This window comes from Rhinolophus ferrumequinum, chromosome 8 (assembly GCF_004115265.2).
Source record: "Rhinolophus ferrumequinum isolate MPI-CBG mRhiFer1 chromosome 8, mRhiFer1_v1.p, whole genome shotgun sequence".
NCBI lineage: Eukaryota > Metazoa > Chordata > Mammalia > Chiroptera > Rhinolophidae > Rhinolophus > Rhinolophus ferrumequinum.
In genome coordinates, this window is record NC_046291.1 from 12,680,196 (window position 1) to 12,690,636 (window position 10,441).

Consider the following 10,441-nt stretch of genomic DNA (forward strand, 5'->3'; position numbering starts at 1 on the left):
GTCATGTACACTAAAGGACCTTCAAAAACTATATATACATATATATGTATATATGTATGTGTGTGTGTATATATATATATATATATATTATCTTTGTATCTGGTACTTAGTATGCATTGCAACTTATTGAATGGATAAATTGGTGGCTGATTATTTATTAACAGAGATATAAAGGGATCTCTTAAATAACAAGATTCTTTTGCATACTTAAAGTATATTTTAAATTATATAGTTTGTAGAAACTCATATCTTTAAGGAGATAAAGTTAAAATTTATACTATATAAATTATTAAAATATATAATCAGGTTACCTGGCAAAGCACAACAATGGTTATGAAGTTGGAAGTTAGTACCAAATTATTCCCTGGAATGGTCACATTACGGAAGGTATTTAATTTATCAGATGCAACAGAAGAGAGAAAACATTTATAGTCCAACTTCCTCTCAATTGCTAATGAATTTCAATTACATATGTGTCACATTCTTTTTGTAACTGTGAAAGAATTTTTATTTTTCCTTAAAGGAAGTATTTTCATTAACACTTCTGAGCTTCCCTTTTTGAGATAAGATATTGAAAAAGATACCAACAGAGTCACACAGAATTATCACTACTAGACATGAAATCTTAAGAATACCCAATTTCAAAATTATATTGAAGCTCTAAAGCAAAATTCCAAGTCATCAGAGCCTTCAAGTTTACTCATATATAAAAAAGAAAACTTTCTTTTTTATTCAGGTAAATATGAGTTGAAAAATAATGCTGCTTGTGGTGATATGAAATATGACTTTTCGTATTCATAATGTGTCTTCGTTCCTCTTGGAGCATACCAGGGAATGGTAATAGAATTTCTTTGTGGGCAATGAAAAAAAAAAATCCTTGCCTGTAGAACTTTCTTTCAATGACGACAATAACAACAGCAACAAGAAAACCTTATCACAAGATATTAGAATGCAGTTGAGATTATATTGCAATTAGCCATGTCTGTCTGGCAGGTTTCTTTCTTTCCGAGGGAAATTGTGCAGTGCATTTTATTTGAAGCCTCAAAGATTTGGATGAAAGAAAAAAGAAAACTGCAATTTTTGCCACAAAAAGACAGGTGGCGTAAGCAGGCAGCATTAAAAAAAAATACATAAAGTGATTATTTTCTCTCGGGTTCTTTGAAAAAGCTCGCTTGTGCTCGGGTTTGTGGCTGAGCAAAGTGACGTCAGTGTGGCAGTGCGGAGTCAGGCGCCGCGGCTCCCTATAAGCCGAGGAGCTGTCCGGGTGCTGAAACGGCCGAGCAGCCCTGAGCGGACCAGCAGGAACATGCTCTGGACCTTCTCTGCCATATAAAAAGGAGGTGAGACTGCTTTTCCCTTTGATTTACTGGAAAGTTCTACATTGCTTGTTCTTTCTTTAATGCCTAGCTGAGAAGAAAAGATCATTTGACAATCTTATATCTATAGAATAACTGAATAGCATCCTGCTGCTCATCAGCCAATGTAAAAATACTATATGTGTATGTAAATATGTGATTGAATCTATGATTTATATCAGTTCCTGTTGGATATTTATTAACCATAATGTTATTTAGATAGTCATATGTAGGAAGCATGAACAAGTTAAGAATTTTAGTGTCAGTACACATATTAATGTAAAGTTAACCAAGCCTGATATTCTGTTTCTTTCCTCGATTTATTGGTTTTTTCCCTAAGAACCAGATACAAAGCCAGGGATATAATTTATATGCTGGATATTTTTAACAGTAAGTTTTCAATGACCCAAAGGCTGTTAAACACATCAGTCATAGAGGGAATAAATTTTGGAACTATTTTTTTTCTTTGACATTTACCTTGCAAAATTAACTAATTGTCAATTTTTTTTCGGAATTGGTATAGTCTGAAGGGGCTTACAGTATTTTCCAATTTTAGTCCCAGAAAAGGAAGATGAGAATGATCTTGAACACAGGCTTCTTTTTTTATTCAGGGTAAAATATTATCTTGGGTTATAGGTTGGATATGACCATGAATTACAGAGAGATGGTAATATTGAACACACGAGGAAAACATTCATAACTGTATAAACTATTATTATTATGCTTTGATTGAAAAAGGATGTACAATATTTTGCTGAAGATTTTGAATGGGACAAATGTTTCTTTTTTCTGTGTCCTAACTAGTTGAATTGCTCAAATTAGATATATCTAGCTGCATTTGTCAATGTTCCAGTCTAATTTCAATAGAAAAGACATTTTAACTTATGAGGCTTTAGTCCAAACCCTACATAGGATATCAGAGCTTTTGAAACCATCTTAAGAGCTGCTACCCGAGTAAGAAATCCCTTGAGTCTTACTCAAAGGCAAGCACTATGTCATCCAAACTGAACCTTACAAATGACCAAAGGGTAGCACTTGTTAGTTTGTTTTAAATAACTTCATTGAGTATTGTGCTCCAACTCCACAGTGAAGCCCACCTACAAGATAATGATTTTAAATATAAGCACATAACTCATATGATAAAAATACTTCAGGATAGTGGATTAAAAGAAAATAAGTTTACTAATAAGGTTCTTAAAATTAATATTTCAAGTGCCAATGTTGGAAATATATTAATAAAGCTAGATTAATCCTTAAATAATATAAAGAAGAATGTATAATGTAGTTTTATTTAGACCTCAGGATTTATAAATACAATTTATTTTAGTAAACATTGATTCATAGTAAATATTTTAGAAGTTTTCTCTGACATGCCTTTAGAGATTTTTTCACAGCCTGCTTAATGAGAATCATTTTAATAAATATGTGCATCTGTGCTAAAGAAATTTCTATGACTATAACCACTTGGGGCTCTAAAAACCGAAACATTACTTTAAATACAAATATGATCTAGTAAACAATATTTCCTATAATTGATATCTAAGTTAACAGAAAATTGTACCTACATAGCTTATATATCACAAAACCATGATCCAGGTATGATGTCATGAACAAACTTGCAAAATTCCTTTATGTTTATTTTATTTGCAACAAAATTGCAAGTGTTAAAATAGTTTTTCAATGTTAGCAATACAAATGTAAGACATATAAGAACTAATACCTGTGTTAATTCATATATGAGATAATAAGGCAGTAGAGGAAAAAAAATGAATGAAAATTTTTAAGTAGGAAGAATTCAACACATCGTCTGTGTATATCTAAACTGGGAGTTACACAGTGGTTATTTTAAGATTTTTTGACAGTATGAGTCATTTAAGATTTCACAGGTCCATACTAAAATAGACACAGACATAATTCAAGCTGAATCTGAACACTCACAAGTTCAGAAATAGACTGGTTAAGTAAATTTATGTTCTCTCTGTAGCATCTGTTATTATTTACTATACACTCTCGAGGGCTGATGAAAAATATAACCACAATTGCATTTTGCAAGACAGTGACAATAAAATTATTAGAAGGAATGTAGAGTATTGATATTTTAAAGCAGGTTAACTTATTATTTTAATATGTTTACACAGAAAGAAACTTCATTGGGTTAGCCTACTATGTAGCTGGGATCTGAGAAGATCCATGCTGTGGTGGTTATTATGGTATAGACCTTCCAAAATTGATAGTTGGATTTGGTGTCAGAGTGAGAATAAGTTATTTCTGAAAAATGTATGTGAGTGGGGCTCATCCACAAGGTAATTCAGTATGATTGACATTAACATTTCATCATATGTAATAACGTCACTGCTGCTATAGTTCTACAACAAAATTAGATTAACAATTTAGGAACTAAGCCACACATTTTTTTGATACAGCCTTAAGAAAATAATTTGTGTGTGTTAACATAACTAAAACTCATTTTAGAAAGTCTTTATTATAGAGAAACAATGCATACTAAAAACAAACTACATGTTTTATAAATTAAAAAATAAAATTAGAGAAACCCCATACCGGTGTTTTTGTCACTATTTTAGCCAAGTGAATGCCATGCAAATTTGATGCAAATGGGTAACAATTTTGCAAGATTTCTGTGGTTAGCTTGTGAGGATCATGTCGGAAATATTTATGGATTTTAAAAAGAGTCACCCAAAATTGAACGTGAAGTAATCTCTGCTATGTTTCCTTCCCCCTCCCTCAATGGTCAATTACTTCTTTTGCTATAGCATCTCTAGTGTGCTTCATTTGTGTTAACTCATGTTTTCTGTCTTTTAGGAAATCTTTCAAACATGGCAGAAACTAAGATTCACTGGCTTGGAGCAGCTCTGTCTCTTATCCCTTTAATTTTCCTCATCTCTGGAGCCCAAGCAGCTTCATTTCAACGAAACCAGCTGCTTCAGAAAGAACCGGATCTCAGATTGGAAAATGTCCAAAGATTTCCCAGTCCTGAAATGCTCAGGGCTTTGGAATACATAGAAAAACTCCGGCAACAAGCTCACAAAGAAGAAAGCAGCCCAGACAATGAGCCCTATCAAAGTGTCTCTGTTCCCCCTCAGCAAAAAGAAAATGGCGATGAGAGTTACTGGCCTGAAAGTTCAAGGGATTCCCTGAGTGAAGATGAGTGGATGAGAATAATACTTGAAGCCTTGAGACAGGCTGAAAATGAGCCTCAGTCTGCACTGAAAGAAAACAAGCCCTATGCCTTGAATTCAGAGAAGACCTTTCCAATCGACATGCCTGATGATTATGAGACCCTTCAGTGGCCAGAGAGAAAACTCAAACACATGCGATTTCCTCCTATGTATGAAGAGAATTCCAGGGACAACCCCTTTAAACGCACAAATGAAATAGTGGAGGAACAATATACTCCTCAAAGTCTTGCTACCCTGGAATCTGTCTTCCAAGAGCTGGGGAAACTGACGGGACCAAACAATCAGAAGCGTGAGAGGGTTGATGAGGAGCAAAAGCTTTACACAGATGATGAAGATGATATCTATAAGGTCAATAACATTGCCTATGAAGATGTGGTTGGGGGTGAAGATTGGAACCCAGTAGAGGAAAAGATAGAAAGTCAAACCCAGGAAGAGGTCAGGGACAGCAAAGAGAATACTGAAAAAAATGAACAAATCAATGACGAAATGAAGCGTTCAGGGCAGCTGGGCCTCCAGGATGAAGATCTCCGAAAAGAGAGTAAAGATCAACTCTCCGATGATGTCTCCAAAGTAATTGCCTATCTGAAAAGGTTAGTGAATGCTGCAGGAAGCGGGAGGTCACTGAGTGGGCAAATTGGGGAAAGAGCAACCAGGCTTCTTGAGAAACCACTTGATTCTCAGTCTATTTATCAGCTGATTGAAATTTCAAGAAATTTACAGATACCCCCTGAAGACTTAATTGACATGCTCAAAACTGGAGAGAAGCCAAATGGGTCAGTGGAACCAGAGCTTGAACTTCCTGTTGACCTAGATGATATCTCTGAGGTTGACTTAGATCAGCCAGGTATGTTCCAAAATAAGATAATCTCCAAGAATGGCTACCCCAAAACACCTGGTCGTGCTGTGACAGAGGCCCTACAAGATGGGCTCAGTGTTGAGGACATTTTAAATCTTTTAGGGATGGAGAGTGCTGCAAATCAAAAGCCTCCATACTTTCCCAGTCAGTATAACCGAGAGAAAGTTCTGCCGAGACTCCCGTATGGTCGTGGGGGATCTAGAGCAAACCAGCTTTCCAAAGGTGCCTGGATGCCAGAGGTTGAAAACAGACAAATGGCATATGAAAACCTGAATGACCAGGATCAAGAATTGGGAGAGTATTTGGCCAGGATGCTGGTTAAATACCCTGAGATCATGAATTCAAACCAGGTGAAGCGAGTTCCCAGTCAAGTCTCCTCTGAAGATGATGTACAGGAGGGGGACCAAATCCAGCAGGCCATCAAAGAGCATTTGAGTCAAGGCAGCTCTCAGGAAACTGACCAACTGGCCTCGGTAAGCAAAAGGCTCCCTGCGGGGGCCCCGAAGAACGACGATACCCCAAACAGACAGTACTTGGATGAAGATCTGTTAATGAAAGTGCTGGAATACCTCAACCAAGAAAAGGCAGAAAAGGGAAGGGAGCATATTGCTAAGAGAGCAATGGAAAATATGTAAGCGGCTTTCATGAAATGCCCTACTTTCACTCCTCCCACCTAAGGAAACCCCAGCATTTCTCTTTAGTGTGTTGACTTCCCTCCTATTAACACTGTAATACCTTTAAATGATGTACAGGCAGATGATTCCATTCCACTGGGTGTCTGCTTCACTTACTCTGACTTGTTCTCCTGTGTATTGATATGTGCAAATGTTATGACTTCTGGATAAAAAAAGTAATTATATCCCTTCCTTGAGAAAGATATCTATGGTCGTGTTTAATAGTGTATCTAACGGTTGTGGCATTGTTTATGCTCACATATGATAAAGAGTGTCATAATTCTCTTGAGAGTTTTTAATATTTATTGAATTATTTTGTTACTGTCTGTAGTGTTTTGTGGAGTACTGAAGCAAAAAAAATAAAGCATTATAAATATATAGTTTTATTTATAAGGCCTTTTCTATTGTGTGTTTTACTGTTGATTAATAAATGCTATTTCTGGACAACTGTGGACTCTTCATTCTAGAAAACCAGAGACAATGACTATGGAGCAAGCAGTATGGAGCCAAAAGAGAAAATCATTACCTTCCACAGCCAACCCAGGTAAGAAACAATGAATTGTAAATATATGATCATACTATACGCTTGTGGAATGCAACATCCTCTAACAGCCCATTACCTAAGGCTTGCATAAGATTTTTCTCCTATATATGACTTATGGAATATTTATTGCCTTTTGTTGTCATATTTATACCTTTCCCCCTTGATTTATATAAATAAAAACATTTAATTCTTCAATACCCATAGCCAGCATTAAAAAAAAAAAAAAAGCTGTGAACAGGGCAATTAGAAATAACTATAGACTTGGAAACAACCTATCTATTCCCAGGTCACTTTGGTCCCTAGAATACAAGGCTTCTGCCTCGTTAGTATGATTTCAAAAGGGCTAAAGGACCCCCAAATTGACTGTCAGGTAAGTCAGTGGGTGCAGACACAGTGGGAATACACACACCAGCTTCCTTCTCTTTAGCCCTAGTGCTAGAGAGAATCCCCAATGGGCTAGGCAGTGCATACTTGTTACAATGTGCATTACTTTGGGGAGCAGGGGAGATATTAGCATCCTGACACATCAACAGGGAATCAGCCACAAAGCAAAAACAACCGCAGCAAGGAGCTATATAGAGCAACACAATAACAATGTTTAAAAACAAGGACACAAATAATAGTTGCTATTTATTGAATGTTGATTGTGCACCCGGCACTCCACTCCACACTCCACACACTTTACTTCAATTGGTCTCTACTATACCACTATCAAGAGTCTCTTATCCCTCTTTTACATCAGGAAAAACAAAACTTGGAAAGCTTAGATCACTTTCCCAGAGTCACCCAGCATAATGAGTTACCAAAGCTTATGTTCGTAACTACAGACTCTCTGGGAAATGCCCTTGGAGGTGAGAGTTGGGACTTTGGAGGTGTGATGGTGAGGGGCTCATGAGGTATGAGTCACTTCTAAGTGAGGCCACTTTCTCTCTCTCTCTCTCTCTCTCTCTCTCTCTCTCTCTCTCTCTCTCTCTCTCTCTCTCTCTCTCTCTCTCTGAGGGGCAGGGAGGGGAGGCAATCCTTGAATGGTCAGAAGCCAATTCAAGGGGAAAACACTGAATGTAGGTTTTCCTACTTTATAATTTTTCCCAGACTCTTTTCTGTACACTTATTCTATGCAATTTCATGGAACTCTAAAATCTTTAACAGGAAGAGAACTTACAGGTGCATTATCTCTGTGGTGTTTCTAATAAGTGGTCTTCACTCAAATACTTGCAAGATAGAAAGTTACTACCTCACAAGACGATACTATGAATCGAAGATTATGGAGAGAACCAGGATACTTGTGAGACCGAAACTTTAGGTACATATTTACATGCCACGCTTTGCTGAAGTCCACATACACCTTCTGTCCTTTATGTATTCTCTGCAATTTTCTACTTCATGCAGTAAGTCACTCCTAGTATACTACATCAGCCCTGTGACTATTTCCATGAGAGTCCTTAGCAGAAATGAGAACTATGCACATGTCTCCACCCAATGGAAACTTGCCCTATGGAGAGGTTAGGAAGTGAAAGCAAGTAACCGACACAACATAGCTGATGAGGATGTAGGCTGGGATTTATACACCAATCAGTGGGATGCCAAACCCCACACGCATTCGGCTACAATGGGATGCTTTTATCTTAGTCTCAGGCTTGAAATTCCATGATTCTCTAATGATGGCATTGCAGGCATCAGGATTTAGCAGTTGGGGAGGTATTTAATTTGGGATCTATATTCTCCTCCTGACTTCTCTCAGACAGAAGTCAGCAAACATCATTGTCGTATTGCAGTACCACCATATCCCCAGCTATTGAGTTATCAGATTTATTTATTTCTGATCCAAAGATTTCTTTTTTCATAAGTGCATTAGTACATGGCTCACTAGCATAAGAAATAAAGCTCTGTGTACCATCCAGGATGTGGATGAAAAATTAGTTGGGATTAGGGCAACACTGCCCCTTTCCCTGCCCAGAAGCCCCTTTCAGCAGAAGTCAAGGAGGAGCTTGAGCCCTTCAAGCAGATACTGTCTGCAGGCTACCACTAGAAGGAGCAAGAAACTGCCTGTGCCCTAAGACTGCACCCCTTGTAGGAGTCCATGCCTCCATCAGAAGGAGTTAGATAGGAGCCCAGCACTCTGTATGATTTGGGCAAGATCCCCACCTACCAAGCCTTCCCTCCCCTCAACACCCACAGCCTACCTGCCTGTGGGACAATTAGGACAAACAGACTGTGCCCTTTATAACGAGACTTCCAAGTCTTGTTACTTGGAAACTGCCCATTTCCCTCACTCACCCACCCCGCCCTCACCACCAAACGTTGTGTATCACCGTTTTGGACTCCAGTTTCTACTCTTTCTCATAATCTATAACACTGTTAATTATGCCCTTTGGTACTCAAGGTCATTCGTCAGCAAAGACCCTGCATCCTCAACCTCTTCAGTGAATATTCTTTTTACCTCCTGGCTCTAAGGCAAACTGACGTCTCCTCTGAGGTTGCTGCTTCCCCTGAAACTCTCTTCCTTGCTCCTTTTGGCTGCTTATGGGACATTTTTCTTTCAATATTTTTGTGGAGTGTGGTATGTTAATATACAGCTTTATTATTAATATGGATTATCTTAGATGCAAATGAAAGCAAAACCAAGTGTAATGAGATGTATCAAAAACATAAATAGAGGTTCACAAAATCCAAGTAAAGGTCAAGCCAACACTTTGGACATCCATAACAGCTGGAATAATGGACTTAAAAAATTATAACATGTCTGACATATAACATTGTGTAAATTTAAGGTGTACACTATTTCGATTTGCTACTTGAAATGTCATGCAACCAGCCAGTACCCCACACATTACCCCTCGCTATTGCAGTCGTCTACTGCCCCAGGTCACTTCCCCTCATGCATTAAAAAAAATATAGCTCTGGCTCACTTACTTTCTTAACGCACTGCCCCTGTCTTAATACTTGTCAATTTCAATATCCATACAGACGACCTCTCTAACACTTTCCAGGCTCCATCTTCTGTCAGCTATTTACTTGCATAGCTATGCCCTTGATCTTTTCCTTACTATTAACTTCAACCTACCCTAAATCTAAATTCTAAACACTTCACTCTAATAACCACCTTCTATTATTTCCAGTATACTCCCTCTAGTGCCAATAATTCCCCACACCCACCAAAAAATGTAATTCATGGATTCTACCATCTTTCCACTCTCTCTCATCCATTTTGTGATTCACCACCTAGCTTGTCAAGCTTAAATTTTGTGTTCATCATTATAATCACTCCTTTGTAAACATTCTTAACTCCCTTCAGTCTCTCATATTTCATTGTAATTTCTTTCCTCACCAAGAATTCTAGTTAAGTCCAATTCTCCACCCACTTGTACCTTCTCTCCTACAACTGAACATAGCAGGAGAATGACACATACCCACACTGATGATTGATTTCACTTTAAATTCATGGTCACTGATTTCAAGTGGCCCAAAACGCTCTCCTGGAATCTTAATGTACCTCTAACCCATTCAGTCTCTCCTTAGACAATAATATTTTCCCCTGTGTCCACACATATCCAGCCCTGCCTCCATAATCTACACTCTCATGGATTATCTTGCTTTATGTTTCAATGAGAAAAATAAAGCAACCTGAAAAAAAGATCTACAGACTACCATGTCCACCTTTACCTACCCACCTGCACTTGGAGCAACACACTCTTTGCTTTCCTGTTCTTGTGGGTAACTGGTTTGTGCTTCCAGCTTTATTAACCCATCCATTTGCACACTCAATGCTGCCTTCTTGCTTCAGGAATTCTCCCCTTCTCTGTGCATCAGCTTTG

General features: G+C 37.8%; 1 protein-coding gene across 1 annotated transcript; it reads left to right on the top strand.

The window, feature by feature from the left end:
• The first annotated feature begins 1,192 nt into the window (after positions 1-1,192).
• On the top strand, positions 1,193-6,529 carry SCG2 (secretogranin II). Its single transcript, XM_033112921.1, has 2 exons — positions 1,193-1,340; positions 4,176-6,529. Exon 2 carries the CDS (start codon positions 4,190-4,192, stop codon positions 6,041-6,043), a length of 1,854 nt encoding a protein of 617 aa, XP_032968812.1. The 5' UTR covers positions 1,193-1,340; positions 4,176-4,189; the 3' UTR covers positions 6,044-6,529.
• The last annotated feature ends 3,912 nt before the right edge of the window (positions 6,530-10,441 follow it).